At 54.0% G+C, this 21,382-nt stretch overlaps 1 protein-coding gene across 4 annotated transcripts in view; it reads right to left on the bottom strand.

Annotated features, from left to right (window-relative positions):
• The window catches only part of CARMIL1 (capping protein regulator and myosin 1 linker 1), a 207,269-nt gene that overhangs the window by 111,144 nt on the left and 74,743 nt on the right, over positions 1-21,382 (bottom strand). For all 4 annotated transcript variants that reach the window (XM_066246343.1, XM_066246347.1, XM_066246344.1 and 1 more), the window contains exons 5-11: positions 16,096-16,217; positions 12,422-12,519; positions 12,040-12,110; positions 11,316-11,389; positions 3,381-3,456; positions 1,554-1,642; positions 386-480 (exon numbers count right to left, since the gene is read on the bottom strand). In XM_066246343.1, the coding sequence (XP_066102440.1) occupies positions 386-480; positions 1,554-1,642; positions 3,381-3,456; positions 11,316-11,389; positions 12,040-12,110; positions 12,422-12,519; positions 16,096-16,217 (625 nt within the window). The remainder of the gene's footprint in view (positions 1-385; positions 481-1,553; positions 1,643-3,380; positions 3,457-11,315; positions 11,390-12,039; positions 12,111-12,421; positions 12,520-16,095; positions 16,218-21,382) is intronic.

The raw sequence follows: 21,382 nt of genomic DNA, 5'->3' as shown, positions 1-21,382 counted from the left end.
CGGCCTTGGGAGACCGAGCGGAGACTCTCGCCACCCGAACCCGGACTGCTGGCTGACCCAGCGAACCGTGAGACTGCCAGTCGGAGTCGTTTCAAGCTGCCGGGTTCACGGTCACTTGTTACTGGCGTGACAAAGGAATGGATACGGTCACTTAAAGAGACCATCTTCCTTTCCGTCTGCACCACTTCAGAACCAGTTCATCACGACAGAACTTTAGCACAAGGATTTCCATCAAAGGGTAGGAGGGACCGAAGCCAACAGGAGCAAAAGCCACGCTCCTGACTTGATGAGAGCCCAGCGGGCTCTGCCCTCCGGGCCAGGCCGAGTGAACGCCCTGACCCGCCCCCGGTCGGGCAGCAGGGGTCAGAGGTGCTGCCTACGGTACCTCGGTCCTCCAGGGGGTTGCCAGCAAGGTTGATCGTGTGCAGTCCTGAGCTGGGGTTATGCGCCAGAGCATTGGCCAATTTCTGTGCAAAGTCCCTGCAAATAAGCACAACAGTGAGATCGGGGAACACGGAACACAGAACTGCTCAAACACACGCAGCTAGAGCAGCCAGAGGGAAGCCACAGAGAGAGAGAGGAGCCTTCTTCCCTGTTCACTGATCACATTCGTTAGCGCCCCATCTGTCCCCCACGGGCATAAATCCTCCTCAGAGAGCCTGTAAGGTCACAGCTGAACACGGTTCATTGTGACGAGCCAAAACCTCGTTCAGAAGCAGAAAGAAAACACGTAATTTCCCTGTTGAAGACAGGACACCTTTCAGGATGCTGTCAATAGTGCTCGTGGCCCCTCCGTGCCTCAGAGCACTGCTCGTGAGTGCAAACCTGCCCGCTCTGACGACTGGGCTTCAAGGCTGCGATTGTTAGCACCGTATTTTAACAAAAAATCACCACCGCTGCCTTAGGTGTGTCTAACTTAAGACAACGCACTGAGCGCTGTGACTGCGAGACTGCAGGTCTTGGTTCTAGCGATTCGAGCTCTACTGCGCACCACATGGGCTCGAGGGGAAGACCACGTAAGTGTGAGTCTGAAATGGGAGGCAAACGGCTAAAATGGGGCAAAGTAAAGTAGTCAGACGACAGGCCGTCACCATGACCACCGTCGGTGACACTGACAAAAGCTAGCGCAGTCCCTAGAACAGGAAAGACACCTTCCTGAGCACTTTACGTAAACTGCTTCATTTACCCTCAGAACTGTAATCTTAGGAAGGAAGGTGCTCATCTTATGTCCATTTCAAAGACGAAGAGACTGAGGCTCAGAGAGCTGAAACCACCTGCCCGCGGCCACAAGACATCGGGTTCAAGGGTCCGTGCCCTCGACCTCTACACCAAGCACTGTCAAAAACATCCCACGACACAACAACAAAGGGTGTTATAATATCCATGATCTTTGTGCTGATCCCAGTTCCTGGGATCCCAGGAACTTTTTTAAGAAGGGAAGATGTGATATTCTATATGTGAGCCTGCCTTTTTTTTTTAACTGTATACTCATTTTAGAGAAGATGGCAAGAAGTCCTAAAGCAACACAATCACATATGCAGGAAAATACTCACGTTCTAAGTCCAGCGTTTTCCAACACCAATTCTTCCAGGCGACTGGACCTACTCACCACCCTCAAGATCTGTTCACAGACGTCAGCGGACTGCAAAAGAGCACACCCTTTAACTGCCACGCATCTAACGCCACGCTCACGGCACTGTCACAACCTATGCAGACGCAGACGTGACACTGTAATTAAATCAGTCATTCAAGCATGCATTCATTCAACACACCTGGACAGAGCATCCCCTACCAAGCACCATCATGATGAGGGTCCTGGGGGTGCAATGACATGAAGGAAAAAGTCTCTGCCGTCTGGAGTGTACCATCCAGCAGGGAACCAGATAAGGAAACATAGAGCTTATGACAGAATAATAAAAAGGCTCTTTGGGTCATGCTCTGGGCACCCAGGTGCATCCCCCCTTGTCTTGGGAAAACCAAAAGGAATCCCCATAAAAAGTGATGAGCAAAACTGAGAGTAAAGACTAAATGGTAGTGATAAGAGCAGGGATGATGGTGGTGATGATGGTGATGGTGGTGATGATGGTGATGGTGGTGATGGTGGTGATGATGGTGATGGTGGTGATGGTGGTGGTGGTGATGATGGTGGTGGTGATGATGGTGGTGATGATGGTCATGGTGGTGGTGATGATGGTGATGATGGTGATGGTGGTGATGATGGTGATGGTGGTGGTGATGGTGGTGATGGTGGTGATGATGGTGGTGATGATGGTCATGGTGATGGTGGTGATGGTGGTGATGGTGATGATGATGGTGGTGGTGATGATGGTAATGGTGGTGATGGTGGTGATGGTGATGGTGATGATGGTGATGGTGATGGTAATGGTGATGGTGATGATGATGGTGGTGGTGATGATGGTAATGGTGGTGATGATGGTAATGGTGGTGATGATGGTGATGGTAGTGATGGTGGTGATGGTGGTGGATGGTGGTGATGGTGGTGATGATGGTGATGATGGTGATGGTGGTGATTATGGTGATGATGGTGGTGGTGATGATGGTGGTGATGATGGTGGTGATGATGGTGATGATGGTGGTAGTGATGGTGGTGATGATGGTCATGGTGGTGGTGGTGATGGTGATGATGGTCATGGTGGTGGTGGTGATGGTGGTGATTATGGTCATGGTGGTGATGGTGGTGATGATGGTCATGGTGGTGGTGGTGATGGTGATGATGGTCATGGTGGTGGTGGTGATGGTGGTGATGATGGTCATGGTGGTGATGGTGGTGATGGTGATGGTGATGATGATGGTGGTGGTGATGATGGTAATGGTGGTGGTGGTAATGACTGTCAGAATTTCTATATGTTTTCGATACACATCTCAGTACTTGCCAAGTAGTTATACTGCTATGTCCCCTCATTCATTCAACAAACTAACATGACACTCATTTATTAAATCAATTTTAACTGAGCAGCTATTATGAGCCGCATGCTCTGATAAGCCCTGGGTAGCAATGAATAAGACATGAGCTCCAAATTGCTCCCAGTAACGGGCATGCCAGAATCCAGGGACTCTGAAGGTCAAGTAATCCATTTGAGGTCACACGGCCATATAATAAAGAGTCGGGACCTAAGTGCCCTTCGGGCATCACCTAAATTGCCTGACGCAGCTGAAAATACCAGGAGGTGATGTCCAAAGCATCTCATGTCACAAACTTTAGAAAGCGTCACAAAGATTGTTAATAGGAAAATATCTTCCACAGAAATAACAGGTATGCAGCTCGCCGGTGTAACAGAAAAACAAGTTTTCTTATAATTATCAGATTTTTTGAAACCCAGCCTAGCTGAGCACCACCTGGCACATCCTCAGGCACTTACCAGCCGCAGGTCCTTGGAGGAGAGCTTCGTGAACCACTGGTTGTACTCCAGAGCGGCGATGATCGGTATGAGGTCCCTAGAAGCAGAGATGACAAAATACACAAACGCGCTCTTTCCATAGCCATGACCCAGGACGTCCATGTTCCCGCGTGAAGTTCTATTATTTCTACACAAACACAACAGCCGGCTACCACTATTTCAACCGCGAGACGGCGACGATGAAATTCAGGAAGATGTGAGCAGAATTCCTACAAGTTCAAGTTCAATCACCTGAAGGGAGTCTCGTTCCCGTTTCCCAAGGGGAGGCTGGTCGCCGTGTTCGTCTGGAGAACCTCGTATCCTAAGAGAAACTACGTCTGATTCCACACTGAAGCCTTACTTCATTGGACCGCTCACTGCCAAGTTCTTCAACCACCACGTAGGTCGTACGTACCCTAGTCAGAGGGCTTCTATGCAAGCCGGTGTCTAGTCTGATCGTAAGTGACATCGGGTGGGTCCCCAGAGCTCAGCAAGCATCCTACAACCATCTGGCACTCCCTTGCTGTTCTCGCTACTGATCATATTCATGAGACCGGCCATGAGTCCTACGGTTCGCACAAGCTCTGCAGACAAGGAGGGAGTACTTGCAGCTGAGAACTGACGCCAATCTACGTATTTCCCCAGCCAGATCCCGGACCCCCTGGTCCCTTAACTCAGGCTCAAGCCAAAAAGCAGACGCTTGCCACCCCATCAAACACCCGCATGTTTTCCCTGACAGAATGGCCTTCTCTGCTGGGTCCAGCTATGAACGTCCGCGCGTCCCTCAGTGCCCACGTCACAGCCTCTTCCGTGCCAGGTCCCCCAGGGCCCCCACCCGGCACACAGCTTGCATCTCCACTCAGCCTCTGTCTCAGTCCGTCCTGCACTCAGTTTGCCGCTTAAACACCTGCCCCCTCCGCCCCAGGTGGCCCGTGCTCTGAAAACCACGTCTCTACTTCGGGTTTGTGGCTTTGGTGAGGCCATGATCTGTTTTCTATCCTCAGGGCCTGACACGTAGCCAAGATTCAAAATTTTTTACTGAAACAGAAAAAGAAAGGCAGAAAGTGGAAAGACAGCTGAGAAATAAATCATTATGTCATCGCTTCTGGGCGCCGGGCCCCGGCCTTGACCACCTCGTGGAAACCTCAAGGTGACCTCGGAGGGATCACCGCATACACCTCACAGATGGAGAAAGAGAGCTGAGGGACACGCAGTGACAGGAGGCACAAGGACAGAGCCTCAGCGGGCCCCGGACGTGCCCCATGAGGCAGCACCAGAGCCCGTGCAGAAAACCCTGCACAGGAGGCACAGGAACAGAGCCTCAGCGGGCCCCGGACGTGCCCCACAAGGCAGCACCAGAGCCCGTGCAGAAAACCCTGCACAGGAGGCACAGGGACAGAGCCTCAGCGGGCCCCGGACGGGCCCCACGAGGCAGCACCAGAGCCCGTGCAGAAAACCCTGCACAGGAGGCACAGGGACAGAGCCTCAGCGGGCCCCGGACGGGCCCCACGAGGCAGCACCAGAGCCCGTGCAGAAAACCCTGCACAGGAGGCACAGGGACAGAGCCTCAGCGGGCCCCGGACGTGCCCCACAAGGCAGCACCAGAGCCCGTGCAGAAAACCCTGCACAGGAGGCACAGGGACAGAGCCTCAGCGGGCCCCGGACGGGCCCCACGAGGCAGCACCAGAGCCCGTGCAGAAAACCCTGCATGGGAGTAGCGGTCTTGGTCGGGGGTTCCACACACCACTTCCTCCCGAAACACCTATTCACTCGCTTCGCTGGAGGTTTAGATGAAGTTTCAGATTCAGAAACAAGCTCAGCGACTATTTCCGCAGCGGCCTGCGGTCTTCACGTTCCTGCTCTCCGTCTCCGCTGACCCCGGGCGCCGGCCAAGTCTCAGCCGCTCCCCCGGGGCCTCAGGACCGGTCCTGGCTTCTCCGGGGGGAGAAGGGGAAAGTGCGATGGAGAACCGAGTCACTTTAAGTTCTATCGGGAGAGGCAACGGGCTTTTTTCTTCAGCTACGCGGTAAGCACCGAGGCTGGCTCTACAATTCTCTGCATCCCGTACACATCTTGACACTTCTTTCTCTAAGGAGACACGTACAGACGGCCCTAGCAGCACTGTTCACAACAGTCATTAAACGAACCGAAACGTCAGCAGCAGAATGGATGAACCGTGGGGGTACTCGCATGTCGGAATACAGAACAGAACGAGATGCTGCAGCTACACGCAACAACACGCAACAACACGCAACAACACGCAACACCGACTTCTCGGGCGCCTCACGTCTCCACCACAGCAGACCAAGCGTGCAGAGAGCGTGTCGGCCAACACTGACGGGAGAGGTGAGGCCCGAACGGAGTGACATTCGGGGTCCCTAGAACCCGCTCCTCCGGGAACATCCCAGCCACTGTGACGGTGGGAGGCCGGGACCCGCGGGCTAGGACCCGGGGGACTCGGACATGCACAGAACAGACCGCCTCGCGGAGCCAGGAACCGGCCCTCTCTGCTGGGTCCCACTTACACAGACAACACACAGGAGGGTCCACCCTCCGTTCCTTGTCCCAGAGCTCCCTTTCCCGGCTGGCTTTCTGACGACACGAGCATCAGCGAGCACAGAAGCAAATCTCAGATAAAGACTCCGCTTGACATGGACGTGGGCCTCCCGACCGCCGCGCCGACACCACAGGACGGTAGAGAACCCCGGGTGTCCCCAGAGGGGGTGGTCTGTGTGAACCAGAACCAGCTTTCTCAGGGCTGCGTGAAGGACTGCTGGGACCAATTACACAATGCAGACAGGCTCCCAAACCCCGTGCCCGTCACCTGGACGGACTTTCTCATAGAGGGAAGGGGTTTGGGACTTTCTGACGTCGGCCCCTGCTGCCTGCCATGCACCCCACCGTGGTTCGCTCTGATCCCCTAAGAGACTCTTAATTACCGCGTGCTTCTGGGTGTGAAGAGTCAAGTTCGCCTGAGGAGTGAGTGACAGCGGTTTGGGGAGCCCTGTCACCTGTGTTGGCAACCCAGTCTTCTCTCAGACCTTTCCACGGGATACTGCCACCACCCCCTTAGAATGGGACGAAAGATACTGAAGGCTCCAAACCCAGAGGGAAGACCCAGTGTCAACAGCTTCAGAGCCACACAAAAGACTTGGTTTTCCCTTACGGAAAACCAAGGGGCCGGAGGCCCCTAACCTGTCTCCTGATGTGCGACTTTAATAACACATTAGGCTCTGCATAAAAGCTATGCACACACAAATGAAATGGGAAAAAAACGTAACTATATAGTACGTTTTACTATTGTCTTGACATTCCCTAGACTCATCAGCCTGTTGCCCACAGAGTCCCTCTGACCCAGGCTGGGGCCCACGATCTCACAGAACTCCTTGCAGACACTGCTGAACAGAAACAGAGCGAATGCAGTTGCACCAGACCACACTTCTCCCTTTTAAAAGAGGGCGGGGCCTGACCTGTGGTGGCGCAGTGGATAAATAAAGCGTCGACCTGGAACGCTGAGGTTGCCGGTTTGAAACTCTGCTCTTGCCTGGTCAAGGCACATATGGGAGTTGATGCTTCCTGCTCCTCCCCCTGCTCTCTCTGTCTGCCCCTCTCTCACGCTCCCTCCTCTCTACAATGAATAAGTAAATAGATAATGTTTAAAGGAGGGCAGCATGAAGAGGGAGCTTCGAGTGGAAAGCACTTTCCCACCGGCGGTGCCGGGAAGACAATCTGGACAAGCACTCACCACACTCAAGCTGTTTTCCTGAAGGCATCCGGCTGCAGAATGTCATCTGGATGAGTCAGAAATATAACAACTCAGGAACACGAGTCTGAAGGGAAGGGCCTGCAGTCTGAGCTCCCACGAGCCAAGTGTAAGCTCAGCCATGCGTGTCTTTGGGTCTTTCAGAGGCTGGATGAGATGAGCTCCCCTTCAAAATCCTCCGGGAGCAAGAGACATTGACATATTTAAAGCTATACATTCTCTTCTGCTGGGCATGAACTGCACCTCACTTTGCCACTCTAGTGACAGTGTAACAACACTGCAGACACATCAGCTCACAGACCAATGAGAATGTATAAAAACAAAGCCCTGGGCCCAGCCCTTTGGCTCAGTGGTAGAGCATCAGCCCTGGCATTTGGACATGTGGATGACCTAAGTTCAATTCCCGGTCAGGGCACACAGGAAACGCACCCATCTGCTTCTCTACTCCTCCCCCTCTGGCTTCTCTCTCTCTCTCTCTCTCTCCTCTCCTCTCCTTCTGCAGTCAAAGCTCCATTGGAGCAAGTTGGCCCCAGGAACTGAGGATGTCTCCATGGCCTCTGCCTCAGGTGCTAGGAGAACTCAGTTGCCAAGCAATAAGGCAAGGGTCTCAGGTGGGCAGAGCATCGGGCCCCTAGTGGGCTTGGTGGGTGGATCCCGGTCCGGGAGCATGAGGGAGTCTGTCTCTGCCTCCTCCCTCTAAAATAAAAAAAATAAAAATAAGATAATGCCCTTTTTCCAAGCTAGGCCACCTTTTGGTCCATGGATACCCAACCCAGAACAAATTTTAAGGATATACTTCAATAAAATTTTGGAAGCTATAAACAATAATGAAGTGGGTATTTCCCAAGTATTTCCTGATGGCTCTTCCTTCTCCGGAGACCAACAGGATGGAGCACTCACGGCCTCCGTGGCCCGCAGACAGCAACAGGGATCCAGGTGCCACCCTCGGTTCGGACAGAGCGAGTGGGTTCATCAATCATAGCACTTAAACTGCTTAAACACCCACCTCGAAAACCGTGGGCAGCCCCGCGGGCTGTTACGGAGGGGGCGCAGCATATAAAAGCTACACTATTTACCATCTGTCCCCTCAGGAAAGGGGGTGGGGGGTCGTAAACGGTAAAGGGGGTCAAACACATGGTGACAGAAGGAGATTCGACCTTGGGTGGTGGGCACATGATGCAATCGACAGAGGACGTATCCTAGAACTGGACACCGAAACCCATATAATCTTATCAATTAATGTCACCCCAATAAGCTTAAAGAAATAAAATGTTTTAAAAATCCTCAACAAAAAGTTTCCCAGCTCCTGATCCAGAGCGTCAGTAATGAAAGGAAGTCTCCCCGGCACCCTGAGAAGCAAGCAGAGTAGGAGAGTATGGCTGCCCACGCGCACGCCGTGGGGACGCTCGAGCCTGCGCACACATGAGCGACGCAAGACCCCGCGCACGTCAGGGGGACGCATGGCCCCGCGCACGTCAGGGGGACGCATGACCCCGCGCACGTCAGGGAGACGCATGACCCCGCGCACGTCAGGGAGACGCATGACCCCGCGCACGTCAGGGGGACGCATGACCCCGTGCACGCAGGGGGGCGCATGACCCCGTGCACGTCAGGGAGACGCATGACCCCGCGCACGTCAGGGGGACACATGACCCCGCGCACGCAGGGGGGCACGCACGACCCCAAGCACGCGGGGGGGGGGGGGTACGCATGACTACACACACACACACACACACACACACACACACACACACACGGGGTGGGCGGTACGCACGACCCCACGCACGCACAGGGGGTGGGGGGGCAGACAGATGAACTGAACTTTGTCCAGCGAGGGAATTGAGTCCGCCGGTGGGGAAGCCCGGGAAGTGCTGGCGGGCTGCTCCGTGTGGAGCGTGTTCTCTGCGGTTCAAGTTGCTGTACTGAGCAGCTTCTCCGGATATACTTCCCCTTTCCCACAGGGGTCATCGCCCAAGTCAGCGCCGTGGACAGGCCGGAAGGCCAGAAGGGACACTGCGCGTGAAAATCACTGAGTGTGCGACAAAGAAGGACAGCCCGGGAAACACCGCAGGCTGCCCTGTGTGGTCCTCACTGCTCTATGGACCCCTGGGGACCCCCGAGACTCATTCAGGGGGTTCGCAAGTTCAAGACTGTTCTTGTAATGATCCTGAGACAAACTTGGCCTTTCCACCGCAGTGACCCTTGCACGGCCAGCACCTGGGCCACCAACCGAGGCGGGAGCACCAGGCTCAGCCAGGGGTCACCGCGCCCCTCACCGCCCTTCTCAGCCACACCGCAGGCTCGTTAAACAAACGCCAACGTCATTTAACAATGTCCTTGATGAAGGAGTAGAAAGTACTTGTATTAAATCTCGGCCCCGGAGTAGATAGATACCTGTTAACTAATCTGTTACAAAAGGGAACATTTGCACATAACCCTTCCTCTGTGTTCCGACACCAAGGGGTCTTGGGACCCAAACCATGGAGATGTGATGCAACAGGCTCACCTTGTCTTCTTCTATACGCAGTTCACTGTTTTTACTGAAAAATTCAAACTAAAACATTTTCCCCTTTGTTTCTCTGTTCACTTTTCCACGAGCTCAACCCAGAAACCTCTCACCGACAGGTGGTTAGGAAGCTCTCTGGTGTGTAAGAAGAATGAGCCCAGATAAGAGCATGGGAAACCTGCCTGCTCCCCAAGGAGTTAAATCTGGGCTCATGATACGTCCACAGGCCTGGGCTGGTTGGCTCAGCAGTAGGGTGTCACCCCAGTGTGTGGAAGTCCCAGGTTCAATTCCCCTCCAGGGCACACAGGAGAAGCGCCCATCTGCTTCTCCACCCCTCCCCTTCTCCTTACTCTCTATCTCTCTCTTCCCCTCCTGCAGCCAAGGCTCCACTAGAGCAAAGTTGGCCCGGGCACTGAAGATGGCTCCATGGCCTCTGCCTCAGGTGCTAGAATGGCTCTGGTTGCAACATAGCAATGCCCCAGATGGGCAGAGCATCACCCCCTGGTGGGCATGCCGGGTGGATCCCAGTCGGGTGCATGTGGGAGTCTGTCTGCCACTCTCAGCTTCTCACTTGGGAAAAATACAAAAAAAAAATATATATGTTCACAAGCACAGACCTGGCTGGGTCCCTCACCTTCTGTGAGCCCAGCACACAGACCAGAGCAGGACCCACATGGGAGCCCCACTATGACTTTGGGTTTCCTGCCAGGGGGGTAGGAAATGTACGTGACATGGTATTCGGGAGCAAGACACTGGTGGTAAGAAGAGGCACAATGCTCTGTGCAATCTCGCCCGCCCAAGCGCAGGCAGAGACAGACGCACCCCCCCCCAACTTCTCTCTCCATTCCAAACAGAGAGAAAAGGTCCTGGGCTGGGTTACTGTGGAGTGGGGGCTGATAGTGCCTACCTGCAGCTTATCTGGGGTGCGTAAGGCTGGACCAGGGCAGGTTCAACCACAGCAAAAGAATTTGGGGGTTGGGGGCAGGTTAAATAACCGTGGTCAGTCTGCCCATGCAGACAGGGGGCACAGAGGGGAGCTTCTCTCTGGGGCCTGGTCACACTTTGCCACAGCTCTAAATTTATTAAACTCAAGATCACAAAATCCAAAAGTCTCTCAAAGAACTTGTCTCGGGTGTTATGGTTTTATTCTCACTCTCATAAGACAGACTGCAGGCTCCTGATCTCCACAGCCCTGAGATTCCCTGTCCATAAGGAAACGACAAACCAAGTCCTTTGTTAGGATTTTAGCGAAAAATTTCCTCTTAGGAAAAAAAAAAAACAAAAAATTTCCAAGTGGCAATTATTTAAAAGAGAAGTATATTTTACGTACCGGCTAGGTTCAATAGACTTTGTGAGCCGGTCTAGGAACCAAAGAATTCTATTGTTTCCACAGTTCTAGTCGGCACATGTTCTAACTCTCGACTCTGGATTCGAGGCACACACGGTGCCCCTGGGGCCAAAGCGTTCTTAGCGACAAACGCATTTGAAACTGTTCATCGGAAGGCAGAATCTAGAGACAGATGCTCAGATCCTCTTAATTCCTCTTATAAAAGGATTCCTCTTATAAAAGGGGGGCGTCCCTCCCGGTCAGCAGAAAAGCCCAGCTCTCAGAGCCGACCCGGAGAGGGGCAAAGGACAGGGCTCTTACCTGTGGTCAAGGTGACTAAAGTCCTGCAAGTTCAGTTCCCGGGTGTCCTGTGTCAGGTAAATCGTATCCACATCCTGTTGGAAACAGAACACGGTCGCGTCAACAGTCCCACGTCAGCGCCGCAGAGAGAATCAGACAGGGACCCAGGCTCTGAGCGAGGAAGACTCTTGAGCCAGAAGGAATGGTGGGGGGAGGAGAAAGAAGCCAGACAAAAACCGTAGTCTGTGAGTGTGTGCCTAAGTACGTGTGCACTGTATTGTCTGCGTGTCCGTGTGAATGGGTGAAGGTGTGAGTGTGAGTGTGTGTGAATGGGTGAAGGTGTGTGTGTGTGTAAGTGTGAGTGTGTATGTGTAAGTGTGAGTGTGTGTGTGCGAGTGTGTGCATGTGTGAGCATGTGTGTGAGTGTGTGTGTGAATGGGTGAAGGTGTGAGTGTGAGTGTGTGTGTGTGAATGGGTGAAGGTGTGAGTGTGTGTGAGTGTGTGTGAGTGTGTGTGCAAGTGCATGCGAGTGTTGTGTGTGCAAGTGTTGTGTGTGCGAGTGCGCGCGCGTGTGTGAGTGTGTGTGAGTGTGTGTGAATGGGTGAAGGTGTGAGTGTGTGTGTGTGCATGTGTGAGTGCGTGAGTGTGCATGTGTGTGAGCGTGTGTGAATGGGTGAAGGTGTGAGTGTGTGTGTGTGTGTGTTCGTGAGCGTGAATATCAACCCGTACACACCGAGGCACTTACCCACTGTACTTCTTCCCTGTACGGGAATCCCAGCCAGTCACAAACATAGGCGTACATCTGAGAAAACCCACCTGTAACACACAGAGAAACAGGCACCCGGTTTTTAAGTTAAAACGTAAGAGCTTCCACCCAACCCGATGTCGGCCGGCCGGCTGATCCCTTTCTCCGTCTGGGAAAATCAGGACTGCCCGCGCTCTGCCGTGGGCACAACAGCAGGATGTGGCAGGGCTTAAATATAGGACTCTGTCCACCCGTCTGGCCCGGGCTAATTGCACCTTACAGCTGACTGCACCTTGACAGTAGCCCACCAGGAATAGACTCCGCTTCCTGGCCGGGGCATCCGCGCAGCCACCCGTATTTTGGTTCTGAAACGTGTGCTCACCACAGGGGCCCTGCTCGGGCAGCGGCTGGCTGTCCCACAGGGCCTGCAGACTGGCCAGTCGCTCCGAAGGCTCCAGGGACACCCTCCTCATGATCTTCCTGTAGGATCGACAGCAACAACGGACGTCAGAAGTCAAGCGTGTAGGAATCTATTTTGTGGTGGGACTTTTTGTAAAATAAAACAAAACAAAAAGCCAAAAAGGGTGGACAAAGGGGGTAACGTGGGGACGGAAAAAAATTAAAGAAGGGTGTCACTTCCGTTTTGGTCAAGCAGTGTGTCGCGCACGTGCCGTGATGACAGCTGAGCCACACGCAGCCGGCCGCCCCCCGTGCAGACCGCAGCTGCACAGGGGTGACTGCGCTGGCCCTCTGGCCTTGACGGTCCCACCTGACTCAGAGAGCCGTCCTCGGGGGCAAGGACCAGCGAACGAGGCGACCCCCTCGTGGCTCTCCATGCACACACCTCAGGCCTGGGTGTTGACCTGACAAAAATCTGCACATCCTTCTAATCCACTTAAATCAGTGAATCTGTCTCAAGTTCACTTCCGGTGCTTGTCCGTGTCATGTGGCCACTGTGCCCAGAACAGTCCGTCTCGGTGACGCCAGCCTCATCTCGGACGATGCCCCCCTCCGCCTTCCACAGCGAGGGGGACCCTGCCACGGCCTGTGTGTCCCCCTCTGCCTTCCACAGCGAGGGGCCCCTGCCACAGCCTGTGTGTCCCCCTCTGCCTTCCACAGCGAGGGGGCCCCTGCCACGGCCTGTGTGTCACGTCGAGTCCCACAGTACACTTTTCTTCAAGAGAGCCTCGCTTTTCATTCTTTACTTGGCGTGTGACTTCCCGGAGGGATCCGCAAGCCCGATTTTCCTACCGCAGCTAAGAAACGCCGTCCTTCCACATGGACGGACGCTAAGAGTCGGCCGCCGTCAGGCGTGTCACATGGGAAAAAACAGAGGTGCGCAAGAAGGAAGTCACGGGAGAAGGTTGCTATTCTGTCACCTCAAGAGGATATCATCCCATTTAACAAAAAGGGGGAAAAAACCTACCTACAGAAATGCAATCAACTCACGTATAAACGTATACTAATCACAATCATCCGCATCAAAGAGAACCCCCCTCAAAGGTCACCGTTTCCCTTTCTGACCACGTGGGCTTTCGCTCTGATGCCGCTGGGGACCGACCACGCAGCGTCCGCCGTGAAGCTTGGAGCGGTTTCCAAGTGGTTTCCAATTCACGCAGCCCTCACAAAAGTGCGTTCACAGTATTATCCCCATTTTACAGATGGGGAGACTGAGGCCTTGAGAAGGGAGATGGCTGCCGAGAGCCTCCCCGCGAAGGCTCCACCCCTCTGGCAGCCCCCAGCTTGACCTCGAGGCTCCAGGAGTCCCTGAAGCGGGGCTGCACCTCCCCGAGTGTGACCACCACCTGCTTCTAGAGGTCAGAAGCCCCCCCCCCGGCTCCCACGTGCCCCTGCAGTGGAACCTCACCTTGTCTCCAGTCCCACCTGCTGGCTCCCAACTCCCGTGGGGCTGGGCTGCACCTGCCCTCGCTCTGCAATTCCAGCCACACTGCCGTGGCCACCCAGCCTCAGAGCCGTCCCCAGACCCACCCCAGCCAAGCCCTCCTCTCAACAACAGAGGAAAACAGACATGATCTTCTTGACATCTCGTGTTTAAGTGTGACTTCCTTTTTCTAACCCCAGGGGATGTTGCACTCACTCATCCCTACGGTCTTTGTGGGATCTTCTTCCACTCTCTCGAGACTATGAACTCTCAGAGGGCGGGAAACACGTACGCACCCACGTGTGACTGAGGCCGTTCCGGAGTGCACATTTTCTAGATGAACGCAAACTTGCCCTCAGGACGTCGTGTAAAACACTCAGCTTGCTGCTGAAGAGCGGTTCCGGCCCGGCTACCAGAGAAGCTCCAGGCTGGCACGCAGGACAGCGCCCGCTCAGGCTACAGATACCCCCCCCCCAGCTTCTCCTCACTGCCGTCGACCCAGAGGCCGGTCCCCGGCGGGGGGCGAACAGGACACGTCGGCAAAGCAACGCCAGCAAAGCAACGTCAGCAGGGATGTCACGTCTAAATTTAATTGACACGTTCTTCTGTCACCTTCAAATTTTCCCTCCAGTATTTTCAAAATAAACTTTCCTTAATATCACGAGTGGGGCGACGTCATCACGAAAGGGCAGGAGGCAGGAAGAGGTGAACGTCCATCCCGATGTGTGGGGGGGGGGGGACGAGGAGACACCTCCCCGCACGCGTCCTTCTCACCCGGAGTCGTCCTGGTTTTCCTGCCTGCCCCTCTTGGCTCGGCAGCTACTTCTAGATACTATCTGCATATATGATGCTGATCAGGATGTCGTTTTCACAATCCCATTTGGGTGGAGCCAGAAATTCAGATCCGTGCAGGGAACAGAGCCAAGCTGAGACCATTCGAGGCCGGCGGTCGGAGCTGAGGGCTGTCCTGGCTGTGCCGTCCGCCCGGTTTCCTGGCCGCTGCTCAGCGGACAGACTCCTGCTGGCCGATCCCCGTCGGAAGTGCTCTGAGCAAGGGCGGAGCTGAGGGCCGTCCTGGCTGTGCCGTCCGCCCGGTTTCCTGGCCGCTGCTCAGCGGACAGACTCCTGCTGGCCGATTCCTGTCAGAAGTGCTCTGAGCAAGGGCGGAGATGGGGGCTGGGGACCCCCGCAATGGATTCACATCTTTGACGGGACCAGTGAGTCAGAGGCTCAAGGTTCCAGCTAGGGTTTCATGTCCTCCCGTGTACTGCGAGAGGGACAGAGGACACGACGGGGATGTGGTCTGTCCTGCGTGCTCTGCTGGACTTCTGCAGAGGGGCCTGTTCCCCTTACTGGCAGGGGTGACTCCAGGCCCACGGTGCATGCAGAAGAAAGGACACGGTGACCCCCTCCCCCTCCCCGAGTCTCCCTAGACCCAGAACCAACACAAATGCATCCATCCACTTCCTGGGACAGAACCGTGCGATGCAACCTGAGGAAAACACGTCACAGAGTACCAGGAGTTTATGGGGACAAGCGAGCCGTGTGCACAGGGCAGAAAACCAAATGGAAGTCAAGCATACCTGAGCTGTTTAAATCATTACGTCAGTTGTGTTGTTGTTTTTTAAGTGTCCTCTTACGGATCAGAAAAGAAAGCACAGGGAAAGAGAGCTCTGCCCCCATCACAGAGCAGGGGACGCCCGTGCATCACGCAGTCGGCCCCCCAGTCGCGGTGGAAAGCAGGGTGAGCCCCAGAGGAAGAGGGCCGTGCCCAGGAAACCTCAGCCGTGGACGCGCGGGCCGCGGTGCAGGAGGCCCGCCCCCCTGCCCACCGCCCTGGACTCACGTGGGAGACAGGCCGGGGAACCTCAGACGCGGCGGAGGAGGACCGCCCCCCTGCCCACCGCCCCGGACTCACGTGGGAGACAGGCCGGGGAACCTCATACACGGATGCGCGGGCTGGCCCCCTGCCCACCGCCCCCCTGCCCACTGCCCGGACTCACGTGGGAGACAGGCCGGGGAACCTCATACACGGATGCGTGGGCTGGCCCCCTGCGCACTGCCCCCCTGCCCACCGCCCGGACCCACGTGGGAGACAGGCCGGGAAACCTCAGACGCAGACGCGTGGGCCGCGGCGGAGGAGGCCTGCCCCCTGCCCACCACCCCGCACTCACGTGGGAGACAGGCCGGGGAACGTCCGTCGTAGGCAGGTGCCCACGTGGGCTAGCACTTCGCTCACGTCCTCGGGCGACGCCGTCCTCAGGGACAGGGCGTACTTCTCGGTTTCCAGGACCATCTGCAAGAGCCGGGGGGGGGGGGGTCAGGAGGGACACTGCTTAATCAGGACCCGATTCCTCACATTTTTCATCATAAGTGACGGGGACCACACTCACGCTGATGCCCACTCGGCGTCTCCAGCATTTTCTGAAGCCCTTTCTTAGAACAGCACTCGTGGACTGTTGGTGTCCAGGGTGCACAGGTGGTCAGAAACGCCCCCAAACTGCAGCAAGTGTCACTAAGGACCCTGCTGCAGACTCGGGGTCCCCCCTCTGCGCCCCCCCTTGGTGGAGGCTGAAGTTCTACATTCGCACACACGTCTTCCTCTCCCTCCACCCAGATGCTGGTTGGAGCGGGCGCCTCTCAAAGCCCCACTGCCCGGCCTGATAGGAAAACCCCTCTGTGAGGACCTTACGCAGTGTGACAGGCACCTTTCTCCTTTTTAAAACTTGCTTTAAAGACAAGAAACCTTATGAGGCGTTGAAATGAAATGTGAAAACCTTTATTGGCCTGATAACGAAAGAGCCATCAAATGTTTCTAAAAGTCTGTCCTTCTCTAAGAAGAGGGGGAGGGGGGGATGCTTGGAAAGAAAGGATGATGTTAAAAGGTAGTAACTGCTGGAGACGTCCAAAATGATACCCACATGGCCGAGACCGAGGTCACAGAGCTAGTCCCCCCATCAAGGACAAACCCACCTGAAGAAAGCAGCAGGTCACAGAAGGAGCAAGGGGTTGATTACAGACACATGTCACATAGAAAGGGTCCACTTGAATCACTTAAAAAAACAGATGACCAAGGATCTCAAAAACAGTCGCGTGAAATGATTCCCTTTGGAGTACGGCTGCCTCACACTCTCCTCACACGGACACTTCTAGCTGTTACTGCATTTCTACAAAACCAACCTAACAGGCCACTAACCAAGCGCATGAACTAACCAGTTTTTAGATCTGCTTTCGGTTGTCCTAAAATTAGCCACGTTAAGAATCATCACAACCCGTCTTTCGAAGTCTTTACGCCGAAAGGACACATAAGGCGATTTACTTGTCCAAACGATGAGACCAGAGAGAGAGAGACTCAGGTGGCTTGAGCCCCGAGAACAGAGCCTTCCCGCAGGCACCCCCCGAGAACGCGTTCACCGGGGCGGAGCGCACACCGCCTCGGCGCTAGTTCCTCGGCTCGCTGTATACAAACCGGATCTTTAATCTAATCGACAGCATCCTCGCCACGAAACTGATGGCGCAGGAGCTGTTCACTGACCTGAAGGTGCTTCCTGACGGGATCCCGCAATGAGGGGTCGTGCGGGGGCCCAGAGCCACTTTGTGGTGTTTGGCTCTGACGTCTCATAAGCACCGACCTGTGCATGTTTTAAGAAGCTGACACTTGCGGGGGGTGGGGGGCGACCACGGGGTCTGCGTCCCCGCCCAGCCCCCGGCCTCCCCACCTCGAGAAACGACGTTCACCGCAGGCTCTTCCTTCCCCACACGCAGGGCCTCCGCTCAGTTTTACAGTTCAGAGGACAGTCACCCGTGAGTCGCCTCCTCTGATGCCACTTCATCCTGACGCCTAATCGTGTTTAACTGCACAGGACGGCGCAGAGGGACGGGGGGAGAAATCGAGGTGACAAGTAGGAGGAGACAGGAGGCCGTCCAGGCCAACCCCACGTAAAAACCCTGCAGGGCGGGCGGGACCACCTCCGTGTGACACGGGTGAGACAGTCACCGCTAGTCACCCCGTCAGGAGGACGAGCTCCCTCTCTGGCACCTGCTTTCCCTGCAGCTGGTTTGGCTGCAGGAAGACAGCACGTTTAGAAGACCTTTAGCTTAGACATCCCTGACCTCCAACACACAGTGAAAATAATAGTCAGCAAGAAGCTTCGACGTGAGATTCAAATTCCCAACCCCCACCCACCTTCTTTTTAAGGAAGAACAGCCTGACCAAACTTAAAGAGAAGCATTTTTTTTTTAAACTAAAACCCCAGCTAACCGATCTGGGTTCTTCTCTCCTCTAACACAAACGGCCACGGATGGTTAACCACAGTCATTCTGCGACAATGAAAACAATTAACCTTATTCTTGAAGAGAAAAGCACAGCAGGTGTTTCCGTTGTCCCAGAAACGGTCCAGAAACCCTGTCACCTTAAGACGATGTCCCTGCCGGCCTCAGTCTGCTGACCACGGATGCCACAGCACCCGCCCCCCCCACGGAAGGGGCCCCGGCAGTGAGGCCCGGAGCACGGGGACAGGGGTCGCCCCCACGTGCGCACAGGAACGAGGAGGCAGCCGCCACACCTCCCTGACTCAACACGTCCGCTCTCACTCGTACAACCAAGATCGTGCGTCCCACCCGTCTGTCTCGTCGGAATGTGAGCGCTACAGCTCAGCCATGATAGAAACAGCAATGGCCACGGCAACAACTCCCAGAGAACACGAGAAAAGAATGTCGTCGTCAAGGCTACCTCGTGAGCGCCGCGGGCAAGATGCTGTCGCCTCCTGAGACTGCGTGGGGACCTCGGGTCGGAGATGACACGGGCTGCTCATGCCCAGCCTCCGGAACAAGACCAAGAGATGCACTTCATAAACACTGGTGTCCCCTCCACCCAGACACACTGAGCCCTACTGTCGTGTGTGGTGTGTGCGTGTGTGGAGGCTGATGACAGGGAGAGGGAATCTGATGAAAGAATCAGTATTTTTTTTTAAAGCACCCTGGCAACGCTGAAACATCAGCTTTTAAACATGACTAAGTGTCTGATATGGCCGATGTCTGAACTGTCTCACCAGAATGTCACCTCCACGGTCACACCATGGGACCACGTGACCCTGAGGTCACACTACAGAGCTACTCGTCTGGCGCCTACAGTGATGGGAGGGCTGCCCGCACTGGGGTGGGCTGCTGTGTCCCCAGCTCCCGTGACCGTCACACGTGAAGGAGGGGCGGGACTATTATCGGGGGCTAAGACCAGTTCCGGCAACCACGTGGGAAAGTTAGTCTTGCTGTCCAACATCCTTCCCATGAGCGGACTGTATATATTTTGATGATAACCTTGGAATTCACATATCAATAGTACCCTTCTGTTCCCATCCCAATCCCCAAACCACAAACCACAAACATGAGCATCTCTGATTTAAGACCAGCAGGAAAGTCCTGGTTATGCCCGTCATTCATGAGCGAGGTAACCCTATTCACGAGCTAATGCTGTTCTTCCAAACTCATTTCCAGAGAACGATGAGCTCACAGGATAAAGCACGGCTCTAAGGAACTATGGGAAAAGTTCCAAGGATTTGTATGTAATTTCCATCAACATAAAGTGGCCATTTTCACAATTTCTTTGAGGAATGTTACCAATAAACTACACACACACATACACACACACACACACACACATTTTCTTTGTAGTTCTGAAAACTAAAACTAAAATCAAATAGAAAAAAGGGGAAACCATCGAGATCAGAGCAAGAAATCAATAGAGAAAAATCAATGAAGCATAAAAGAAAATTCTTTGAGAATAATAAAATTGATAATTCTCTAACCAGACTAATGTAGAAAAAAAAGGAGAGAAGAACCAGATTATCAATGTCAGGAATAATATCCTACAGATATGTGAAAGGTAACAATTGGATACAATGACCAACTATGTATCAATAAATTTCACTACTGAGATATAAAGAACAAATTTCTTACATTCCCTCAAGAAGAAACCCCATGAATGTGTGTCTATATTTTAAAAAGTAGAATTCATAGCCTGACCAGGTGGTGGCGCAATGGATAGAGCGTCGGACTGGGATGCGGAAGGACCCAGGTTCGAGACCCCGAGGTCGCCAGCTTGAGCGCCGGCTCATCTGGCTTGAGCAAAGAGCTCACCAGCTTGGACCCAAGGTCGCTGGCTCCAGCAAGGGGCTACTCGGTCTGCTGAAGGCCTGCGGTCAAGGCACATATGAGAAAGCAATCAATGAACAACTAAGAAGTCGCAACGCGCAACGAGAAACTGATGATTGATGCTTCTCATCTCTCTCCGTTCCTGTCTGTCTGTCCCTGTCTATCCCTCTCTCTGACTCACTCTCTGTCTCTGTAAAATAAATAAATAAATAAATAATACTTATTTAAAAAAAAAAAAAAAAGTAGAATTCATAGCTAAAAACCTTCCCAAAGAGAAAAGTCTAGGCCCAGATGACTTCACTGGTAAATTCAAGCAAACGTTTAAAGAATTAATACCAACGCCACATAAATGTTTCTAAAATCATTGAAGAACGACTTTTTCTACGTACCTTGTGACCCCATGATTAATATAGAAAGCAGAAGAAAACATTTTAAAAATGGAAAACTACAGTCAGTCACTCTAACGTGGGTGCAAAGCTTCTTCCCAAAATTTTCACAAATGGAGCCCCACAATATATAAAAAGGGTCACATGACGTGACCGAATGGAGTTAATCCCAGAGGGAAAGGGTCAATTTAATAGTTGAAAATCGATCAAGGGAAGTCACCCTATTAACAAACTTTCTAAAAAAAAACACACAAGAGCCCTGGCTGGTTGGCTCAGTGGTAGAGCATCGGCCTGGCGTGCAGGAGTCCCGGGTTCGATTCCTGGCCAGGGCACACAGAAGAAGCACCCATCTGCTTCTCCACCCCTCCCCCTCTCCTTCCTCTCTGTCTCTCTCTTCCCCTCCCGCAGCCAAGGCTCTATTGGAGCAAAGTTGGCCCGGGCGCTGGGGATGGCTCCTTGGCCTCTGCCTCAGGCACTAGAATGGCTCTGGTTGCAACAGAGCAACGCCCCAGATGGGCAGAGCATCGCCCCCTGGTGGGCATGCCAGGTGGATCCCGATCAGGTGCATGCGGGAGTCTGTCTGACTGCCTCCTCATTTCCAGCTTCAGAAAAATAAAAAAAATAAAATAAGAAAACACACAAGAATCTCAAAAGACAGAAAAAAAAAACATTTGATAAAATCCAACACTAATTCCTAATTTAAAAAATAAAAAACAGGCCCTGGCCGGTTGGCTCAGTGGTAGAGCGTCGGCCTGGCGTGCAGAAGTCCCGGGTTCGATTCCCGGCCAGGACACACAGGAGAAGCGCCCATCTGCTTCTCCACCCCTCCCCCTCTCCTTCCTCTCTGTCTCTCTCTTCCCCTCCCACAGCCAAGGCTCCATTGGAGCAAAGATGGCCCGGGCGCTGGGGATGGCTCCTTGGCCTC

Source organism: Saccopteryx bilineata, chromosome 11 (genome assembly GCF_036850765.1).
Source record: "Saccopteryx bilineata isolate mSacBil1 chromosome 11, mSacBil1_pri_phased_curated, whole genome shotgun sequence".
In the NCBI taxonomy this organism is placed as follows: Eukaryota; Metazoa; Chordata; class Mammalia; order Chiroptera; family Emballonuridae; genus Saccopteryx; species Saccopteryx bilineata.
Note: the sequence above shows the minus strand (reverse complement) of the source record. Positions and strands in the feature narration are given on the sequence as shown.